Below are 24341 nucleotides of genomic sequence, written 5' to 3'. Positions count from 1 at the left end.
TGCGTCTAAATAACTGCTTATTTCAAAGCCGAGGTTCCAATACCAATCAATAACAAACGATTCATAGCTTCAGGTGATTGAGACCTTTGTGTACGTTCGAACTTAATTACATCACCCATTTACACAGACCCAGTTGTTTAAACAAAATACTTACGATACTTAGGGCAACTGAATAAGTGATTCATCGTATAAAAAATAGACGTATGTGTGTGTACCGCTAGGCAGCCACCCCGCGCCGCCTCTGCAGTCGGTACATCGCTCGCCGACATATTCAGTACCCGTTTGACGTCCGTGCGCGCAACAGTGAACTTCACAAGTCCAACAAAAAACCTACTGTGAGTAAAATATTCATTTGTTTTTTTATGACTCATGTCAAGTGTTTTTTTAATTTTTTTTTTAATTTTTGTTTATGGCACGAGTGATCAAAGGCTGATTGTTCGTAATGGAATTTTCAGATTGTCGTGTTGGTTGTTTAGGATTGTTAACGGAACTGTAAGGTTGTTTATGATCTTGGCATGACTTCACTGCCGATTGAGGTGTTTTTAAACATCTGCCCAGTGCAGGGTGCATTGTCTTTGTGTGGTTACGTCGACGTGTGTCGGGAGTTATCGCAGACATGCATTTCCGGTGGACGTGAACAGTATAATAAGATTTATAAAAAACAATGAGCCATTCTATTGAACATAATATTGTTAGTAATTGATCTATGGGTAAAATTAAGGTATAAAACACGCCATAAACAAGTCTCAAATCGTCGTATCAGGAAACGTGTACAGTTTTCCCTGTAGAATTTTTCTTCCTGGATTTATACCGTATCCGACAAAAAACGACTTTCCTGTCTTTAATCGTCTTATTAAATATGACGCCCTCTTTTTATTTATCTTTCGTCATTTTCCTCTGATCTTTCCGAGCAAGAGGAAAGAGGGTAGTTTATTATACTATAACTTATGCCATAGAACGTAACTTTTGTCAACAACGTTACACTCAAAGTTCGCAAACTATGACAATGACATTAAACAAATGAATAGCTCGGGATGAGGCTCGTAAGTCGTAACTCAAATCGGAGGGTTCGCTGACGTAGGGGAGACAGAACGTTCAATTGATACATAAAGAAAGTCCGCAAGCAATTCGTTGCGTTAATTTGTCAGAATGACAGTTCAACTTTTATGATTTGTTAATGTTGTTAGATTTTCACAGCAGTATGCTAGTTAATTTCCGAAATAATTTATCTCAAAAGCGGTAAAAAACAGGTTAACCGTTCCGTTTCGGTTCGTTTGGCACGATGCGATGTATTAATTATGTTAATAAATGCAATTAAGCAGCTTCATCGCTGCTCCTACCAGAAGTCATTCAACTTAGAGCTAAATAAAATAAACTTATTAGATAAAAAGGGACACATTTTGTATGTAAAATTTGTCATATAAGATGTATGCGGACGAAGCCAAGTTCGATGTAGAAAAACATCAGTTAAATAAAGCACAGTAATACTGTAAGTTTATATAAATTGTCGAGGAGCAATAAAAAGCCCTTGAAAAGGACACTCCGTTTTTGTCCTTGAAAGCGATGTTAACGAACCCAAGTTTCGTATCGGTTGGGGTACTAAATATAGACACATGACTAACGCATAACACATGGACACGAGCAATAATCGACCGTTGATGTTTCGAATAATAACAAACTTACAAAAAGTTTTCGAGTTGCATTCTAAACCGTCAAAGGGACACAATCGTTTGAATTACTAATATACCTACCTTGTAAATACCTATATATAACGTTAACATTTATATACTGAGTTCAACGACAGCTCAGGAGTTTCTTCAGGATCTGCAATTAAAAAAGATTCATAAGTATTTCAAATTCAAACCCCGTTAACAGCATTCTAATGTAATGATTCAGATACTTTTAGCCGTTTGAATCAATCCACATTTTGTTAGTATGATAAATCAGTATGATATACAATACAATAATCTGTTGATCTTTTACTGCATAACGTAGTATCGTAAATCACGATTACAAAAGATTTACTACGTTACTTACTCAGCTAAAGTCAAACCGGTTTGGATGACATGTAAACTTTCGCCGCTTTCTCGCTTGCCTCCACAAAAACTGCAATCAGTGGTCTCATGATATCTTACAACATCCCAAGTGATCTTTATGGTTCTTTAACCATGAGCAGTTAAGGATAATGTGAAGAGAAGTAGTAACAGATTAAGTTCATTTAATGATAAACGAATTATAATATGCTGTTGTGCGCGATCTTGTCTTCGTCCCTCTGGAATTATTTTTAGAATCGTTTAATTTTGGTTCAGAGCCTAACATGTAAACAAGCACTCATACACCACACACTACATACTTAGTCATTTTTATACCTTAACAGAACGTGTAAAAGCAGAAAAATATGTAATTAATGCAAAAAAATAGTTTTTAATTACTGCCAACAGTTTACCAATTGTATACATAGTAATTTTATCATGAAAAAAAAATACTAAAATAACGTATTTAAACTAAATATCGGCGACGTGGCGTCAGATATTTCCGTGGTAAAGCCGTAGAAAAGATCGCTTACATCTTTCATAAATTATGTAAGTCTTGTTGTTCTATTTTGAAAATATTGGGCAAGCCGGTGGGAATAGTTCTATGGACGCTTCGCCATCGCCACGTTAATACTGCGTATTTTGATGTATTTCAAGCATTTTGCGAATATTTCGAGTTTACGTTTTACAAAATATAATCCGATCAATTTGAACTGTGGCTACTTTAAGACATCTCAAACTCGTGATTCGCTTTTAAGGAGTATGACCAAAGTTTCACAAAGATCTTTCGGTTGTGTGTTACAATTATAAGTACCTTTCCACCCACGAACATGAAATTACCCTTAGTATCATCCAGCTACATGATTAAAATGAGGTTTAGATTTCAAATACATGGGTTTGGTGCATAATTTTCGCAGTAAATTTCGAGATTAATATTGATCACATTAATTGAATGAACGTAACGTAGAAATACCGTTAGCACAGTATTAGGCTAATATTGGTGTGTAATGGTTCCAATTATGTACTTATTTTCCTGTTGACATCTTCCTGTTAATTTATAATAAAAGGAAGACTCGCACCGCAACTTTGTGGTATGTGGAGTATTAAATGGAAAAGTTGCAATTATGAATTGTAACAATTTAGGTCATATTGTAGCTGTATTTTATACCAAAAGAAACAAAGGTAATATATTCGACGCAGACAGGACAGTAGATTACGTGCGAAAAGAAGATGGAGAATATTTCCCGTCTGCGAGTAAGGGACGAACGTACTTCCCGAATAACCGAATCGATTGCCTGAGGGTCTGCGACCGCCCCTAATTTCTAATGTTAGGGATGTCGCTAGAGACCTCTGTTGGATGCTGAATGACAATAAAAAGGGAAAAAATGATTAATTCTTGATAATCATAATATTATAATATAATAAAATATAATAATAATTATATACGTCCACTTACATTATATTATATTTTTTCTTTTTGTATTTCTATGAGTCATGTTACTTGAAGTAAATGAATATTCTTATGATTATAATATAAAGAAAATAGAATATACATATAAATATTTTTCTTCTGTCTTTTAGGTCATAATATTACTGTTGCTACTTTGATGAATTAAATTAAACCAGTAGAAACGAGAGACTAATTAATTTAAAATAATTGGTTGTGCCCTGAAAATTCCGCGATGGGCCCACGTAGGAAATACGGCCCAAGTTCTCTCATTCTGTGAGAAAGCCTGTGGCTGCTGTGGGACATATAAAATAAACCGAAATGATGACACTGGTTTTCCAGTGGTCATACATATCATATCGCATCGTCTGTAGGTAATTAAGAATTTCTTAGGCGATACTTATTTACCTCTACATTTAATTCGTATTGCCGGTTTTTGGACCTAATTTTTTCTTTGTTAAAAATAAAGTTGTGTTAAATACTTGTGATGTATAGATATCATTTAATAATATTGTAAATCTGTTAAAAAAAATACCTCGTTGAGTTTATTGCCTTTTTTTTGATATTCATAAGTGCTTGTTATAGCTTAAATTGAATAATAAGCTAAATTAAATTGAATATAAGATATTTTGTCTTTGACTTTGTTATTTGAAGTTAGTAAAATTAAAAATATTTTGTCGTTTCCAGTTTGCAACCATAGTCTATGTGATTCGATATACAGCCCTAGGTAGTTAGGTACCCTACGCGTTGGTCTGTAAATCAATAAAGTGTACGCAGGGGAGCTGGGTTTGTGCGGCGAGGCTGCACCAAATAAGTACTAAAAAAAAACTCCAAACTACCTACAGAGCAAAACTTAGCTGCACTAATTAAATAACACACCTAATTTATTGCTCCCGTCCAGATTTTACCATTCTAAATAAATTCATTTTTGATATATTATTATGAGAAAACGCCTGCGTTCTAGACCGTCATATACTTACATAAATTAAAGTTAATCTAATATATAAAATGTAGACCGTTTTTAATTAGTCTAGTGCATACTGAAAAATGCGGTAAAGACAAAAAGCGCGAGTTAACGCAGTTGCGATGGCGTTAGAAATCTTCTAATTGCCGATGTTCGCGACGCTCCATAAAATTTTGAGTCGTAGTTTTTAAAGTTACATTCTAGTGGAGGTCGTTGACTTCGCGAAGTGGTTTCGGTGCGTTACCGAAATTCGCTATTGATTTTTGATGCGTTTTTTTTGCTTTGATAATTTAACTTTGAAAAAAATGTTTTATGAATAAAAGTTTTTAATAATTATTAGTTATAAACAATGTCTCAGTCTTAACTAAATTCTTTATTTAATCATTAAATTTCATATAGATATAGAGTTCTTATGTCTATCGATGCGGCAAACGATTTTTTGAGAAAACACGGTTTACCATTGATGGAAGGTTGGTTTTTTGGAATCTTTTTGCAAAAAACCAATCTTAATTTGATTGCTAAAATAACGATCTCTTGTCCGGGTGAGCAGTTAGTTCCAATGGAATGCCGAAAGTTTCTCGATGAGGGCTACGGTATAGATGTCGCTAGCGTCACTGCTTAAGTGGCTAAATAAGAAACAAACAAGCTGAGATATGTGGTGCATAGGGGAAATTTGTGTCTGCAGGGCTACTACGAAACACGTAACTCGAAGTTCGTGTCGTGCGTCCCTCTGTACTATTTAATACGAGAACGAGAGAGACGGCACGATACGAACTTCGAGTTTCGAGTTTCGGAGTAGGCTTTCTGTACCGTTGTCCAGCAGTGGTGTAGCGGTATAGCACGTGGCACGGAATGCCGAGGACCCGGGTTCGATTCCCAGTGCTAGTCTTATTTTTCTGGTTTTTCCGTGCATCTATATTTCAGTTTGTATTTTCAATTGATGGAAGGGTTTGTCATTATTACCTATGTCGTTTGTTTTTTGAAAATTTAACTTATTGATTTTTGTTTTGTTTTCTGCGCACTAACACTTCAAGAGCGTATTACTTGCTAACCCATTTTGAATGTCTCATATACTTTCTTAAAAATATATTGTTACAAACAACTGAAGCAATAATAAATCTTGCATTTTCCACTAACAATACACTACTCGCAGCTTTCAACACTTAAGCATGCCTCACTCATTTGTCATTCATAGTCTTTTCAATAGTGGCACTTGTCCCACCGCCGACGATGAGCGAGAAGCGAGCAGAGCGAGTAACTAGAAACGAGTGGGCGAGCGGTGAAAAGCTAGTGTTCGAGCACGACGGGCGATTACTCGCTCCACTCGCTCGAGCCGGGCGGCCGCCAAGCTAACAGCGCTAAGCGAGTATGGCTGAGCTAGTTTTATAGCTCAGCTAGTTTTATAGCTCTTGTCGCTGCGACAAAAGATGTAAAGCGAGTTCTCGCGGCAGTGTGAACCGCCAGCGATCAACCATTAATATATATGTCTCTTTTACTCACACAGGAACTTATATCTTTTGTTCGTTTCTTGAGCGAGAAAATAGTCGATAGCCAATCGTTTCCTCGCCGGCGGTGAGACAACTGCCTAAAGTACTTAATTAATAGAGTTTGTCGCATCATGTCATCGTTATTGCTATTGCCAATTAGTAGGATGTGGTAGCCCAATTTTTTTTAACTATGGCCTCTAAGGCTGAGGATCTTGCTCAAACACAGGCGAAAATACATTTGCACCTTCTCGATTTACAGGCGAAGAAAACATCGTTGAGAATACCTGTACCCCTAGTGTAAGTTTCGGTTCCAAATTCGTCTCGATCGCGTCCGCGTAATATCTCATTTTGTATGGAAACACGAACATCGCAAACGTTCCGCTAGAGGCGCTGTTCGTATTACCAAACAAATGAGATCTTAACGCGAACGCGATCGAGATGTATTTTGGAACCGTACCCCTAGTGTAAGTTTTCGGTTACAAAATACGTCTCGATCGCGTTCGCGTTAAAATCTCAATTTATATGGAAACACGAACAACGCCTCTAGCGGATCGTTTGCGATGTTCGTGTTCTATACAAACTGAGATTTTAACGCGAACGCGATCGAGACGTATTTTGTAAACGAAAATTTACACTAAGGGCACCGAAAACTTACACTAGGGCACTGTGCGTATTGTATGTGAAGTTTCCAATCTGTTGGGATGTATACTTAACTAGCTCTACATATTATGCTCTGCTGCTACGTGTATATTCTTTTAGTGAATATAAATAAATAATAAATTAATTAATTCATGGGACACTTGTTACCAATTACCTAGTCCCAAACTAAGCAAAGCTTGTACTATGGATACTAGGCAACGGATAAACATACTTATATAGATAAATACATACTTAAATACATATTAAACATCCAAGACCCGAGAACAAACATTCGTATTATTCATACAAATATCTGCCCCGGCCGGTAATCGAACCCGGGCCCTCAAGCTTCGTAGTCAGGATCTCTAACACTTGGCCATCCGTTCGTCTAATGATAATTAGATGACACACAACCAGCACTAAAGTCTAGCCTCCTTATTCATAAACGACAATCAAACCTATTTTAGTTAAAATGCCGCTAAAATTCGTTTGTCCTTATCTGTCACTTCGACATTTGTATTTGTTAGAAAGGGACAAAGCATTTGTTAGTTAACATAGGCTTGTTAAGTTTTATGAATAAGGGGGTAGGTGTTTCATTCATGTTTTCAACATTATATATTCTTTTTTTTTATTTGACTGGATGGAAAACGAGCAAGTGGGTCTCCTAATGGTAAGAGATCACCACCGCCCATAAACACCTGCAACACCAGGGGTATTGCAGACGCGTTGCCAACCTAGAGGCCTAAGATGGGATACCTCAAGTGCCAGTAATATATTCTATTCATTTAAGTCGTGCGTCTCGACTTTACTCACAAACGAGGACACTGATTCTACAAATGGTGCTTGTAACGAGCACCCTTGTTCCTCGCGTTTACAAAGCACACAATCAACGTAACTGATACGCTAGTGTTGCCATTCGTTGGGAATTGCAATGTTTATTGGTCGATTTATGTACAACATGACGACTAGCTGAATATTTCGTATATTACATTACTAAAATTTACGTCAAACTTTTTTTTCTTTGCGTTGATGGAGCCTAGCTAACTAAAATCAATCCTTACCCTCCCAAAGCTTTCTTTACAAACCTAGAACCTATAACTCGTAATTGTATATATAACGCAATGAGAAAATATTTGAAACCACGACACAACAGAAATAAAATTAAATGCCGTAAACTGCTTCAACTTTGCCCTCTGGCCCCAAAATTGCCTGATTTGATTTAGAATCGTTAACTTAGCACTCTTATGGGTTTTAAACTTTTATCTACAAGGGAATTTTTATTACGGGGGGATAAAAGTTTAAAACCCAAAAATCGAATTAGGCAATGTTGGGGCCAGAGGGCAAAGTTGAAGCAGTTTACGGTGGTTGATTAAAAATCCACATAATAATAATGAAGTCATACATACAATAATGTTTTCACTTCTCATGCTCTAAAAGCATGTCAATATAGCCTTACTTACGACCTTACGAGGCGGGAGTAAAGTGAGTAGGTACTTTAGTCCCTAGGCAGTAAAAGTAATTAATTTTTTAATTTACTTCGAGTGACTTAGATAAACTCAAACAGCCAGTAAGTAGTTGCTTAGTTTTTGGCATAAAATAAGATTGTGTGTGGACCATTTTCTTAGTCTTAGTTCTATGCTTTTTCCGCATAGAAGGTGGCGCCATTCTATTTATTCCGGTTTTGTGTATGGACCAGAATTTCGCCGATGCGATTTTGTTAAGTACCTATTTACATCTGTATCTGGTTGGAAAAAAATACTTACCGCGAAAACTTTGAAATTTTTGTAGCGCGTAAATCATAAACGATTAAGTAATGACTATTTTTTTCTCGCAATCGAAGTGAAGAATAGTTTTCACCTCGAGACTAAGTCAATATAAACCCTCGGATAAATAGACAACCTCGTTAATAAAGCTCGGGTGGCTAACCACCTCGGGTATATATTGGCTTATTTTAGTCCTAAAAATATACTAATAAAGTGGTACCATGCTATACGGGGTTTATTGCGATCTTTAAGGTCACCACATTCATTTCGCATCATGGGGGAGCCGCGATTTTTGCCTTCCGGTGCACAACCAATTCACTACTGCAATTTGATGCTCCAATTGCCATAGGTTCTTCAAGTGACTCCGCATAAGAGCAAAAGAAATTTTATCGTTTAAATTTCCTTCCATAATCAATGACATGACTTCGTCTTTCCTGCTATTAATTAAACGAGCCCATGTTTTTTGTGTTCATAGGTTTTTAGTAATAAGGTACAAGATAGTGAAATAGGTGTAATTAGTAATTAACTTCGTTACTAACATGTTGAGCTGAGAAAATACATAGATACTTTTACTTAGCTCGCGTGATGTTTCTTCCTTAATTATTTAGTTCTGTCTGTTATTGCTTGCTTCACTGACTTTCCTACTTACCACTTATTAATGATCTCATTATTAATTTTCGTTAATTGAAATTCAGAGATGTTTCCCTTCCTATTTCTTTTTCTGGCGGCTTTAATTGCAATGCGGTTGAGATTTTCATTTTATTTTCAATGCGACAGTGGTTTATTGTCATCGTGTTACGACTTGATAGTTTGATCTTTGTAAGATACATTCTCAAATTGTGTACAAAATCAAAGACTCAGGACCTGTAAGTCCTTTCTCGGCCGGCATTGTGCAGGTTCTTTGTAATCGTACAGCAAACGCATGCCTTATCTTTTAGCCAGGCTTCATTTTAGTCACAGTGTGTAATGTAATGTCATTTTTATCTAAGTTGACCACTTGGAATGCGTTGGTGGGCGTTTACTAATGTAGGTATGTCGTAGGCATTTAGTTTTAGGCTTGTTTATAGGAACGAGCAGGACTTCTCTAGAGGTGACGTTAGCCCTGTCGCAGCCTCCAACCAGAGCAAAATTTCATATCCTTGAAGAGTTACAGCGACGCCACGCTCTTTGCAATACGGGACTAGCAGTTCCGATGGCTTTGAAAGCGGACAGTTGATTATACGCAATTAGATTGGAACACCTAGGCCAGGGATGGGGATACTGCGGCCCTTGAAATCCAGCCCGCGAGCATCAAACAAAAATCAAGAGAAGAATTACGTACTTATTGTTACAAAATTTCATTCTCATTGGCAATGGCCAAATTAGTGTTTCAGAAAATACATATCCATATTTTTATTTCAGTAAATAACATAGCCAAAAATGCAACAACTTTTCTCCATCCCATCTAGGCATAACCTAACTCAGTGTTGAATTTAATTTAGGTAATGTAACGCATAGGTAACATCAATTCATTGTGCGTCTTTATTGAAAATTGGCGCTAGCTCGTCGGAATGGGCAAGCCTAAAGAAACTGTAAGCTGTTTCATAAAGTTTCTCACTTTTGTGGTTGCTCTAGTCTTGAGCCAGACACATAAACCCCACGCGAAGCGTGTTCGGCATGATTCTAGCTATAAAAAATACACAAACCCCTCGTACATTTAGGAGTTTTTAGGGCATGTATCTGTGGGACAGTAAAAGTTGAGTATCGAGCTTCAAGCACGATTTATGTCTACAAGACTTTATGCATATTGATGTTAGAAATAGATTAGCTACTTATTAGTCGCAGGCAAACATCATTATACCTATTATCCGTCTTTTTCTTCGTTTTGCTTGTAAATAAAACTTAGAAGGGATTAGTAAGATTAAATAATGTCTATGTAGGAAACATGAAACATAATATTGTTTATTTATTTCAATTGCGTGATTCGTTTTCCGCTTGCAACATATCGGACGTTTTGGCAAAGTTAATCATCTGGTGATAAATTTGTTTTCCTTTTCGATTGATAAGGTGTTTCTAGAATCAATGAAAGGGCGATAACACCGTTTATCTGCAGCCGACAATGTATGATAATGTTTACAATGTGAATAACCTGTGCAGTATGTCCGAATTCGTAGGTATCCAACAGTGATTCCAAATTAGATTGAGTATTTTAAGTGAACGATTTTTTTGTTTTAATATATTCTGTTTGTGAGTTTACTCTTTTTACGGTTAATCGCCATTCCTATACAACACAAGATTAAAAAATCTGAAATCTGCCAGCACTACGACATCACTAAGTACTACATAGGTAATGTCACCAGAATGGTGCTTCGAGACGGATTTCATTAAAAATTAGGCAATCTGTTCGCTTGCTGCGAACAAGATTGAAGATTGAGTCCTTACATGGCTGTTTAACCTACTTCTGGTTCGACTGATTGCACTCCTTCTATGGAGCTCGAAGCGTGAAGGCAACCCGGCGCCGGCCTCCAGGGTTAGAACGCAGATGTCACGATCCTTGCAAACAGGAATGCTAGTATAAATAGAAGCAAGGTCAAACCTGCTTGCGGCTAGCGGTCGCCTAAATAGTACGCAATTAATCCTTTAAGGTGTTTGTTCACATTTGAATTCAAAGACGACAACAGTAAAGTCCGTAAATACATTGTTTACATCCAATACGTTAAGGTAATAATGTGAATCTCAATCTTCTTTGTATTTATCTTCTCGTATTTTGAGCTCTATAAAAGTGTGACAAGCTGCCAATGTCTTAAATTGTTTAATCAATGTTTAATACCAGCCAAGTTAACAAATTAACACTATATAGTCTCCTGTGGCGCCGCGGCGAGTAAATGAACGTTGTAAATCAGCAAAAACGGTACACGAGGCCACCGATCTGCTTACGGTGAAATTTTAATAACTTAAACTTTCTACGGTGTCCGCGGCATGAGTCACTCGGTTCACTGTACTCCCCCTCCGGCCAGACTGCATCGATCCCCGATTTTTTGCCATTGTAGTCGAATCACGATTAAAATGCGAGGATTACGAGCATGGGAACTTGGCGAAAGTTGTTAATCAAATTGCTCGGTTTTAAGTGGCTTTCTGATTCACGTTAGCAAGTCTTATGGAGATGTTTATGGTGTATGTAAGTACGTGTTTTTCGAGCGCCGCTTATGGCTTTTCGGGCGCCACCGTGACAACTCGTGCTTGCCTAAAAGCGAAATGTGGCTAGACTAGATCAATATTTCCGTTGCGTCATTCGGTATCTTCTTAAAAGAAGCCGTGCATTTTGCTAACGCATGAGATTAGCTTTTTAACTTGCGTTGTAACCTTAGGATTAGCACTGGACGCAGTTTTTCGATTTCGATTGTATCGCGGTCGCGGCCATTTTGTTTTAATATGTCACCATATGGTGCCTGTAATCTTAATACGGGGAAGTTTTTATGGCACCCACCAAACGGAGTCGTACTCGCGCCTTTTATGGCGATGAGAGTGACATGACCGACATGACGTGACGCTGGAAATGATCTACAATAGCGTTGATTTGTACAACAGATGGTCAAGAAGCCGACAGTTGTATGGGAGGAATTCGACCTGTGGAACGGGTAGCGAAGCTTGTCTGAAATAGATTCTATTTGAGACTGAAACTAGGTTGACTACACTGCTGGAAGATACCTAACGGTGTTTTGAGACGTTTTAAAGTCTACAAAATAATTCGCCGGCTAAATATACAATAGCGATTAGTAAGTGTTCGGATTTGAATTCCAAAACATGAACGATGAATCAAGAAATCGTGCGTGACGCAGAGATTTCGGAGTAAAAAATGATGGGTGTGTCATTTTTATTCCTGATGGCTAAAACATTGTAAATAATAAGGTTTTAGTTCATACCAATGTGCTGAAGAAAAATATCGTTTATGATATACCTACTTATTCTTCTTTCACTCGATGACGATTTAGGTTAAACGTTAAAGGCACCGCCACAATATCTTTATGTCCGGAGTCATTGTCCTAGACTTAACTGCCTACGTCGAGAGAATTCATTAAAATATATCTGTTGAGGAAAAGTCTTGATTGATCCTAGCTGGAGGAGTAAAATTGTTACAACAAACTAGACAAGCGTGGTTTAAACTTGAGAGTTAGGCCGATGCCGCACTAAGCCTAAACCGCTGCGGTTTTTAACCGCGTGACTTTGTGAATCAAGTAAACTAAAGCGGCCGCACTGGCGGTTTTAAGTTTACTTGTATCCTTGTATGAAAAGTGACGCGGTTTAGCCATAGTGCGCCCTCGGCTTTATAGTGAAGAATTTTAATACAAACGCGTACCTACTTACAACGGCAAAGTTGCAAGTGCCCTGCCCAGTTTTACGCGGTACAAGTACAACAGAGCCAAATCCCTCCACAGTGGCATTAGAATAGTAATTAAACAGTGTGAAATTATTTAGTAAATATTATCCTTAAATAGCTGCTGTGAGAAAACGTGAAATGTGATTGAATTTTCGTGACCTGTCAAAAGTATTATCGGTGAATTTACTGTAATTATCGCTATAAAACTTCCTTTAAAATTAACCCCTTTGTTACTGTAGCGCCGCCGACCGCCTGTTTAACACATTTCACGAAATTAAATTTCGTCCAAAAAACACATTTACAAATAGTTACAAAAATGTCATAAACTGGCAACATCATACCTATACAGCCTAGACAGCGATCGTGCGTGAAGTTGTCAGCAAATTTATCTCATTCTTTTTACTTTTTTTTTAAACGGGCTTCTTTAGGTATCTCATCCAAATAGCAGTTGATCGCATTAGTAAAACATGACAGGTAGCCAGGTAGGTAGGTACAGCGTCGATATTGGCAGGCGGCAGCTGCATTTACGAGAAAAAAATTGTTAATTTGAGGTCTTGCACACGCGACGTTTATTAAATAGAAAGTGCATTGCTAATTCGTTTTTTGCACGGCGCTTTTTGCTGCCAAATTGGCCATGCCGAATTAAAATGAATATTAATTAAACGTCTTCGAGTAATTTACAAATCATGCAACGGTGTGCGATGTTTCCAAACGGCCAATCGAGACATAACTACCGTCACCGTCCCCCGCTAAATGTTACAACTTTTTTTCGAGCCTTTGATTTACTTAATTACAGCAAGCACATAACCAGAAGCATTATTGTAAATAAACCATAGACAAGCTGTGTAAAAAATAAAAAAATAGTTCCACCGTTAAGTTTATTAAGTTGACGCATGCGCGTTAAGCATAGCAGAGCGAGACGCGCGAGATACCAACACCGTCGCAAATAACTGCCTGCGTCTGCAGCAGGGTTGTCATTTAAACGTGGGCGACCGAGTTTTGCTCGGAGTTTTTTTTAATTGTATTTTTTAGAGAAGATACGTAACTATTTAAATAAGCTTTAAGAATAAACCTTAAACTTAATAAATACATACTTAATTAAAAATGAAAAAAAAACTAAGTCGCGTCGGATCTACATTTTTGAGCTTTAGACCTGAGTCTAGCACTGAACCACCACGCTGATAACACTGCAGCTACCGAAATTACCGATCTGAAATTTACACTTAAAAAATAGTACCAGCTAGATCGATTGCTCATCCCCGAAAGCCCAAACAACAAATTTCGTCGAAATGTACGATAAGTAAAATAAAAAAACATCACTTGGAACCGATCAAACATATTTATGTTTATACCGTTTTATTTAAAGTTGCCGTTGTAATAGAAACAGTTAGAAAACTGTTCCAGATTTTAGTTACCTCTTACCTCTTACTCTTATTACTTGTTAAGGACGGAACTGACGGAAAAACTGACGTTATGTTTAATTTAGTATTTTGTAAGCTGTTTCACCTTGGGATACCTGAGCTGCTGTCTGTAAGCAAAAGTAATTCGATACTTGTACTGTAGATATTGAACTCGAGAAACCTCAATCTTCTATTGGGTCAAGGTAGGTACAATGATGAGAATCATATTTCCAGTTCGAGATTGCTAGTAGTGTAGCACTACTATGTATAATATTAACATTACTTCATATAAGTTAATACTTGGATCAGGTATCTAATCAAACAAATATTATATCGTTGTCATATCATAACGATGAATAATATAGCATATTTCATGTAGCTCTGCATATTCCTGCAAAGTTTAATCAGTTAAGTAAACATTCATTCAATTTAAAACAATTGATTTACTGGATTGTAGTAGCGATGTTAAGCTATGGCAGAGTCCATAATGTAAATTATTGTGCATGTGATTAAATACCATCCTCCCTGATGACTCCATCAGTGATGAGTGATACCATAATAATAAGCTTTGTAACCTGTCTCAACTCAACAAGTAGGTATTCCTTTGTACCTAATAACTAATAATAAAAAGTAATGAAGTCGTCAAAACATATCATTGAATCGCTGAGACTAAAAGCACCGGATGGCTACATTTTCATCGGCTTTACACTGCAATATTTATGTTCGATCCACTCTGTCAAATGAAGTGAAAACATATTAGGTTTGCTTGAAAAGATCCCTTTTAGGGATAAGTTCGCCTTTGTACTCTTTTGTTTCGTTGTTTTCTTTTTGTATTATGTTTGTGTTTTATGTACAATAAAGTATTTACTTACTTACATATATACATACATAAGTATACTAATTTATTTACCTACATACATACATGTGAAGTTGAATAAAAGGAGACGGTACATAATGGAAACACTAAAACTTTTTGTTCAGCGAAAAAGCATTTTTTATCGAAAATCTTTTTCATTCTTTTTACCATATTTTACTTAAACCCTTAATAAGTTAATAAGGCCCCATTTATTGGAGCTTACTACCACAGACTCAAAAGCAGCTGTCGAATACGTATGCATTGTTTTCGTCGCGGTGACACCCCTAGAGCGTCTCATTGATCTTGGTTTCATTCCATTGTCTAGCCCACTTCTTTCTTTTGTTAACACTGAACTAGATCCCATTTCACTCCTTTGTTATTTCTTGTGTTTTGCTATTTATAATTATTCGAACGCTATTCGAACGTCACAAAAACCTCTTTATGAACAATCTCTGACCGAGACTTACTATTTTATTTAGGTACAGACTAACCGCTTAGGGTCAATTTGAGCAATTAAATTATTAATGTGTAATTGCACAAGTGACGATTTTTCGATAGAATTTGGCAATTAGTTTCTTTGCAACTAGTTTACAATGTCGTTTGGAACTCTTAACAAAATCGGTTTTATTACATATGAATCTTCAGAAAAATGAAGAAAGCCAACAAGTCCCAAGAATTAACATTCTCGTGTACTGTACAGTCATGTGCAAAAATATCGACACGTCCAAAGTATCAAAAATATGTAGGTATACAAGATATTTTTGTACCTAACTTTACTGTACCATAATGTGTTTATTTTAGTAGAACCTGATTGGGATTGCAGATCCCCAAATTCCAATAGAAGTATGCAATCAAAACATCACAGAAATATGATCACCTAGAAGTGGTCAAACGTTGAATTCGTTTACTCACTTGTTAGGAAACCTGTTTTGGCCTTGCCCGTGTATAAAACAAAACATCAACAAAGTATCATGCCATCAAATTTTATTTAAGTTTTTTTAAAGCATAACACGAACACGAATCAATCATTATAGGTATCACATCACAGCCAAGTACCAACCAACATAAAATCGCATTATGTTGGTATTCTACGTACTTTGCTAATAAAATCGAATAAATAAACCGAACCTTGTACAGTCAAGGAATTTAGTTCACGGGCCACCATGGAACCTTTTCAAAGGAAAAGTCATTACGACTTTCCTTTTTAATTAATGCGATGTCACTTTGACGTTTACTGTGAAATGGTTCCATGGTGGCCAATGAATTAAACTCCTTGAGCGTACCAGAGGGAACCTTTTTTCGCTACTACATGTAAATTTGACTTTCCGTACATGGTCTTTTCACAGTTAATATCATCGTGAAAAGATTCCAAGATATATGCGATTCAGTTTCCTCAACTTTACGTACAAATTGAAAAGGAACTAAGTTGCTGATTATTTTCTACCATATAGTATTAAAAAAAAACAAAAGCCAACGATGATTGCCCTCACATCACACAGGACGTTGGTTTAATATACATACATACATACCGAGTGCCGACGGTCGAGTCGACAACAAAACAATACCCGCATTTTAAACGCAAATTCGTATTCCACGCGCGATATGGCGTCTAGGTCTGATTTATTGGCGGGCTTCTCTATGGTTTTATAAAGTTAAGCCTAAGTTATGCGTTCGTTTTTTTTATATAAAAAAGTATTATATAATCAAGTCTAAATTAAATATGAATTAAAAAATTAGGGTAAAAAAGAATTACAATAAAATAAAAATAGTTAAGTATTGGGTATTAATTATTAAAAGTAAGTACAAAGGTAGGAAACAATTAAAATCGTTTAAAGACTATAGGGCAGATTATGTACTACATTCAGAGTCATATAAGTAGCAGTCATGTCATTTCATGATCATCAATCATGATTCATTGATCACCAATAGGTACCTATTACTTGGAAACTAATACGCTATATAACTAAATAGGGTCATTACATTAATTTTTATTCAGCTAAAGCGATCAAATTGTTGAGGTCGACATCCTCATAGTATTATGTCCGGTAGCAAAATGCTTAATACGTAGGTACCTACCTACTTGAAACTGCACCGCCATTAAAATAGTAGCTAGCACCTTATATACCTATAAGTATGAAAAGTATGGAACACACGACTTATATGATTCATTTGGCAGGACCTGTGTTTTATATACTTTCACTCGAGCTACGCTTACCTATCTCTTCCAATTTTGAATTTTGACAATCACCGAGAAGAGTACAAAATGTCAGTGATCGTTTCATCTTTCATTAGCAGCATAGCGCCTTTTCCGTATCTTTTGTTTACACTGGCCTTTATTTAAACCAATTTTAGAACTATGTAATAGGTGCATTTATTAAACCGTGTTTGAGCTTTATTACATTCAAAACAAAGTTCAGGTTTCAAGTGTGTTCCATACTTTTGGATAATTCGGATGCTAAGAAATTATTGGTATTTGTTTAAATGATAGATGGACTGAACATTTTGGTTGTTTCCAAGTATTTGGTGATCATATTTCTTACTTCTGCTTCAGTCCAACTACCTACATCCATTTAGGTGCATTTAGTCGGTCCGGGCATGTCAGAATCCTTGTAATGGGCGGGGTCTGGCTGCGGACCAGTGCGGCTCCTTATACTCTTTGTCAACTTCCACACGCGGCCACACTGCGGCTGGTTCTTCCTGAAGAAACTATCCTTCAACCTCCACCCGTAATCCCAATAGCTAGTCTCAGCAAAGTAATACTTGTCCTCCGGGTTAATATGGTTCCTGTGTCTTAGATACACCTCTCGCCCGTACACAGGTATGTCTTTGTAGAGGATCTCGGTTAGCTTCGGATCCACGGGACGCATGATAGGATCAGGGGAGAAATCTGTATCTGGACGCGCTAGTTTCGGTTCGTCTTTGGAATCTCCTAGGCCAATATCGACTATAGAATGACCTTTTCTCATCGAGGATATGCCGGGAACGGTCTTGGTGTCTCGGATGGGAGTGCGGCGTCTGTTGTAGCCAGAGGAGACGTGGTCCCGGGTGATAGCAGCCAGCCCTCCCTCCATGGGTGCCCGGATGACATCGATGTCTGTGATACCCTTCTCTTCGCGGTTTAATGTGGCCGCTTGCTGGAGTTGTTCTTGATGGTGAAGGTTCCATCTCAACCGGAGCTTGGAAGTCTTTTCGTAGCTTTCAACAAGGAACTTTATGATATACGGATTTGTAATATCTATTAACGGCATGATTGGTCCGGTAAAATATTATAAATAAATATTAAAAACAGAAAATTAATTAGCAAATAAAACTTTCTTCAGAACGCTGTGTCCTGTGTCATTCAGCAGCGGGACAGTTTTCTTTTTTTTTAATAAAAAAAGGAAGATGTCTATGGAGGATTATAATTTAATTAAAAAGAGGTTACGTAGGTATCTCTAAAATGTAATTTCGTTGTAGCTTCGTTGTTAGAGATACGCTATGTTTACTAACAAGGCGGAATACAAATTAACGTTAATAAATTCGTACCTACAAAGTATAATTACATATGGTCTAAATAATAGTAGGTAAGTAAGTAAATGTTTAAACTACCACAAAGGTGACCTACTTTGGTGCTTGTTTTGTGGTGGCATAAATTTGCTACATACTCTTCACCAGCCCTCTCATAGTAATTTGCAGTCATTAAACCGAAAAGGGTAGGTATATCGTATTATTTTGACTTACTTACTTTCATTAATGCACACGTAGGTGTATAACAACAGGTAACAACTTTACAGTTAGCTAACCATCGTGAAATTCGTGAATATGTCGCAGTTTCTAATACAATGGCGTATCTACTTAGGATTACTACCTTCTACGTAAACTTCGGTGACTAATAAAGATAAACAAATAGCCATACTTAAACAATGGTTGAACCAAATTAGTCATCGTGATAACAAACCCTGCCCTTTTCTAAACGTTTTATATGCTTTTATAGGGTTAATCAAGCTGGTACTTATACGGTTGGTTGGGTTTGGGTCTGATGTCTCATGCATGTGTTCATAGTGGGTATGTGGATGACTCAACTCTTTCTTTGTGGGAAATCTTAAACAAAAGCCCATGACCGTTTTAAGTCACGTCGAGTTGATTTTACTTAGGTACAGTTTAAGAGTTGCTTCATTTTTATTTGTGTTGAAATATACGTGTTTCGTACCTAAGAGATAGGACAGCAAAGGTTGTTGAAGTTGTCGTAAAAAGAAAATAGAAACAATTTTGCTGCATATGTACCTAATACTTTTGGCAGCAAAAACTTATTTTGACCAAATTTTTAATTTCAGATAACAAAATGGCCTGCTCAGTCGATGCTCCCTCCCTGAAGGACCTGCCCAAGGTGGCCACAGACCTCAAAAGCCAGCTCGAGGGCTTCAACACAAGCTGCTTGAAAGACGTAGACACGAACGAAAAGATCGTCCTGCCATCTGCCGAAGGTGTGTTAACTTATCTTAATTTTAAAATACCATCTAGACCGAATGAAAGCTAATCAAAAACGATTCCTTGCAAAGTTGGAGCTTAAATGGACCCAATCAAAACGAATGGTGTTATTTTATAGGTCTGCGAAATAGTTAACTGTTTTGATTTTTTATTTATTAATCGTTACTCCTTCAGCGAACCAATAGCGCCATCTATTATTTCAGCAGTGAGTTATCTATCATAAATCATCATCAGGATTATCTGATTGATATTTTGATTTGGAACAGACATAGCACAAGAAAGGCAGCATTCAGCACTTCTGCAGGGCTTAGAGCAATTCCAAACGACCACTCTCAGAAAAACGGAAACTGTTGAAAAAGTTGTACTGCCGAACGCTTTAGGTATCTCGAATGGCTGACCGCGTTACCAACCTTTAAAACTACTTACCTTCCTACGATGCGTGCGCTGAATTGTTTTCCTTCGTTGAATAAGCTTACTAATTGCCAGAAAACAGTTTTTGATATGTTAATGTTTTTCCGCATATCATTAAACTAAACAATCAACTTTTTTTCATTGATATTTAATAAACCATCAACCAACCACTTAAACCCTTTTCCAGGCCCAGTGAGTTTCGACGTGCATCACAAAATAAATCATAGTTTTATGTTGTTTACCTGACGGATTAGTTTAAAAACTAATAATATTTTTAACGAATTCAAATGATTTTATACCATATTGTATACTTGGTAAGGTCGAATATTTGTGTACATTTATGTGGTTGCTGCACTATGCCTGGAAAAGGGTACTTTAGCACTTCATCCCTTCATCCCTTCATCCCCAAAAGATCATAGTAATGAAATATTAATTAAGTTTTGTATCATCAGTGGTCTGTGTTTGTATGTAACCGAGTGAATTTCTGCTACTTAAAATAAAAAAAATATAACTAGTAATATTAATATAAATAACTAATAGTTACACCAAGTTCTACTAAGATTTTGAGCACAGATTTCGATCTGTGATCTGTGATTTTGAGTGTTGTTTCCTTTTTTTGTTGATACCTACTTAAACAGCCTTCTAGTAGTAGTTTAGGTTTTTTTGTAAGAGTTTAGTAATGTAATACCCATGTAATACATACCGTGATGAGATGAGGTGATGAGGTAAAAAAAAGAATGGAAGCAATATTTTAATTTTTAATGTAGGTATAAACATTGAAAAAATTACTTGTATGGTTTCAGATGTTGCCACAGAAAAAACTCAAAAGTCCCTCTTCGACGGCATTGAGAAGTTCGACGCTACCAGGCTGAAGCACACAGAGACGCAGGAAAAGAATCCGCTTCCAGACAAAGATGGTATGGATTTAAGTTTTTCTGTTGGCACTGATTATGCATGCGCGCAAGTCACATGCTGTTTTTGCGCCTCATTAATAATTATTTAATATCATTTAAGATTTATTTCATTAAAATTTGCCGTATTATAATTTTAACTGTATTTAGGACATATTTCTTATTTTCCGTTGTTTTAATCTTTAGTCAGATTTGCCGAAAGACTAAGAAAATATGTATTCAGCAAACGTAACATCTTTACTAAAAGAATATTTAAGACACACTATTTAACTGAAGCTCTTGTTGTAATAAAAGCAAATATTGCATGTAAATATGTGTTTACTTTTTTAACTTGCATTTTTATGCATTTAAGTACGCTTTTATTATATTTTTTGCGTTGCACCGTTTGCTTATGTCAGTTGTGGCTGCGGAGAAGGCGCATCAAAATCTCCTGGAAGGCGTAGAACACTTCGACAAGGCACAGATGAATCACGCTGTCACCGAAGAAAAGAACCCATTGCCGCCCCAAGAAGGTTGCTGCTTTGTTTATATTTTATGCTTTTCTCTTCTATACATTTACAGTTTAACAGGTTGTTATACTATAAGCAAGCCACAAAAATGAAAGTAATACCGAAACTTAAGTATCTTTAATTATTCACGCAAACTGCCTAAGCATTATAAATCGACTTTTATTTTGTCTTGATACTAGCGACTTGATATAACTATTATAAATGTATTTGTTCTGGAATTGGACCGTGATTACCTTTTCCTGCATCAAAATATTGGTAGCTCATTAAAGTTAGTCACGACCTGCATCCCATAACAGATAATATATTTAGGGGCTGTTTCACCATCCATTGATTAGCGTTAACCGACGGTTAAATGTGATGCCGTCTCCGTCTATTCGAACAAAACAAATAGAGGCGGCACCACACCTAACCGCCAGTTAACACTAATCAATGGATGGTGAAACAGCCCCTAAGTGTAAATACCCGACATGAAGATGAGTTAATCTTCGTGTGTTCAATGTGCTTATTGATTTTACGGAACTAGAACATTTTAACTTGAACTAATGATGATCCCATAGGTATTGATATCGTAAAAAGTATTCGTTAGATACAGCACAAAGTTCCACTTGATAATTTGGGTTATGATTATTTATTTTTGATTTGGGCGAAACTTTTGTACACAGCAAACATGAATGATACAGTGACTGTTTTGTATACAAAGCATTTATACAATAAAAGACCTTAATTTTGCCTAAAAAGTCGTGCAACAGTTGGTTAAAATATTGATCATTATAAGAATAATTAGGTTGTTCAAAATAATACCTTGGGCAGAAAATATCTTTATTTATTATCCACGTGAAATGTATTAGGTCCTCTGGTATCCTATTGAGCTCAGTAATATAACAGTTTGTCTTTTCCATCAGCTATCGAGGCGGAGAAAGAGAAGAACAAGTTCCTCAACGGCATCGAGAACTTCGACCCCACCAAGTTGAAGCACACCGAGACTTGTGAGAAGAACCCTCTGCCCACCAAGGACGTCATCGAGCAGGAAAAAACCGCCTGAGCGCTATCTCTTACTCCTTATTAACTATATCTCGCTATTATCGCTATTTTAAACGTCGATGTAAGTTAAATAAGAAACAGGCCCGTTTACACTGTTCATTTCTCACAGTCTTCCCTTGAAACTACCGCGTCATAAAATGGTATTTTAACCAACAGATAGTTAACGGACTTTAATTGTAGACTGAAGAATGGATGTAAACTGGTTCTTATCATTAGAATTTAAGAACCAAAATTTCTATGTCACTTCTTAACGTTTTATTTATATAATAATTGTATTCTATGAGCATTTTATCATTTAATTTATTTTTGAAGTGAATTAAGTATTAATATCAAGTACTGATTTTATTTTAGTCGAGAACACAGCACTTCGAGATTTTGAGCACTATACCAGATTTATTTTAAGCTTTGTGTTTGTGTTCTCTATTAGTAAAGGATTTATTAATTTAAGTACCAATGAAATCCATGCATCATTATGTATGTAAAGTGGCTCTGGTCAATAAAATATTATTAGAATTAGAGTTTCATGTCACGTTCGGTATTTTTATTAACTGATTTCTCTGTCGATATGATGTTTATTTGTAATGTTACATTAACTAAGAAATAATTAAATGTCATCGAAAATAGTGTACTGTATGTAATTGTGATTGCTCAACCGTGTGCGAATTCGCGCAATTATTATTCATATTATCTAAAACGAATGTTCGTTTCAAGTGATACATTTTTATAACTCATATACAAAACAATTCATTTTCAATTTTATAATATGCTGTAACAATAAACCATTTTACCGAAATTTTGTATGTTTTTACAGACGGTGCTTTTTATAAATACAAAATAAAACGTGACTTGTATTTTATTTTTGACAAAAAGACACGGTTCTTTATGTGAAAAATTCCTGTAGTCCTGGATTTCATTGAACATCGATTGACATGAATGAGAGTGATGAGATGAACTGATTAATTTAGTAAACAGGCAGTCGTTTTTCGTGTATGTGGATTAGCCCGATGTGCCGTACATAATTCAAAATAAAAATGTCAGTGGGTAATATGGACTGCCAGATAGACGTACGAGTAAGTTTTCGTAACTTCACCTTAGCTTTTGGTGTGGTGACACACGATATTAGCTCACCGAGCCTAATGTCCACAAAAGCTAGTAATAATAGAAATTCGCAGATATCAAGATTAGCAATGTCTGTTTGCATGGTAACAAAAACCACGAGATGGATTGTTTTTGTAGAAGGTACAGAGTCCGTATTGTGTAACGTTTCTGGCGCTCGCGATCGCAATGAAATGACAGATTTCGCCATGATTTCGCATACAAAAACTGTCATTTGATTGCGATCGCGAGCGTGAGAAACAGAAACGTTGTGCAATAGGGCCTTTGATTGATTAAACTGTTTTGTGAAGTCGTGCATCTAGAAACAATGCAACTGTATCAAAATTTAATTTGTAACTTAGTTGTGTTTGTCTTAGATGCTGAACAAGCAATACAAACATACTATTTTATGAGTATTTTTTAGATTCATATGGCAATCCTATAATGGCACTATTCGACCATATTATGCTCTGGCTGAAGTTCAAAATTCGAACTTTGTAGTTTGTATCGTGCCGTCCTGCTCACGCCAACAGTACTATATGCGAGTGTGATTTCTCTCTCTCTCTCTCTCTCTCTCTCTCTCTCTCTCTCTACCTTCCCAGATAGCTATTAATTTATTGCATACTTACGTAGGTATAAATTGCCATATTTTACCCATATTTTTGGGTAAATTTACGTCATTGATAACACAGTGTACCACAGACAAGAACGACAAAAAATCACAAAAGAAAATGTAAAGTACTATTCAATGGAAAAAATCAATTGTGTAAACAAAGCAATTTTTCACGATTACTCCGTAGTTACTTACATTTGAACGGCAATCCCGATCATATTCACATCTCAATGAGCTCACCACTGTTTTTAACAATCATTTTATCTTTAAATAATCGTGTAAATATGTTTATTTTATAGAATTAATTGGAAGACGAAAATCCGTTATATTTGTCAAATTGACATGATA

At 36.4% G+C, this 24341-nt stretch overlaps 2 protein-coding genes across 8 annotated transcripts in view; one reads left to right on the top strand and one right to left on the bottom strand.

Moving 5' to 3' along the window:
- Positions 1 to 22814, top strand: part of cib (thymosin beta cib) — a 42363-nt gene extending 19549 nt beyond the window's left edge. The window contains exons 1-6 of one of the 7 annotated variants that reach the window (XM_074099231.1): positions 247 to 335; positions 19260 to 19409; positions 19680 to 19793; positions 20628 to 20741; positions 21134 to 21247; positions 22147 to 22814. In XM_074099231.1, coding sequence (XP_073955332.1) covers positions 19268 to 19409; positions 19680 to 19793; positions 20628 to 20741; positions 21134 to 21247; positions 22147 to 22286 — 624 coding nt within the window. In that variant the 5' untranslated portion in view covers positions 247 to 335; positions 19260 to 19267 and the 3' untranslated portion in view covers positions 22287 to 22814. Of the gene's footprint in view, positions 1 to 246; positions 336 to 19259; positions 19410 to 19679; positions 19794 to 20627; positions 20742 to 21133; positions 21248 to 22146 lie in introns of those variants that run through there. The other 6 variants (XM_074099230.1, XM_074099233.1, XM_074099232.1 and 3 more) reach the window with 6 other exon arrangements.
- LOC141436304 (uncharacterized) lies at positions 17420 to 18294 on the bottom strand. Its single transcript, XM_074099228.1, has one exon. It carries the CDS (start codon positions 18192 to 18194, stop codon positions 17517 to 17519), a length of 678 nt encoding a protein of 225 aa, XP_073955329.1. The 5' UTR covers positions 18195 to 18294; the 3' UTR covers positions 17420 to 17516.
- Positions 22815 to 24341: the final 1527 nt, after the last annotated feature.

Source organism: Choristoneura fumiferana, chromosome 16, assembly GCF_025370935.1.
Source record: "Choristoneura fumiferana chromosome 16, NRCan_CFum_1, whole genome shotgun sequence".
Lineage (NCBI taxonomy): Eukaryota > Metazoa > Arthropoda > Insecta > Lepidoptera > Tortricidae > Choristoneura > Choristoneura fumiferana.
The sequence above is the reverse complement of the archived record's forward strand: the minus strand, read 5'-3'. Positions and strand labels throughout refer to the sequence as shown.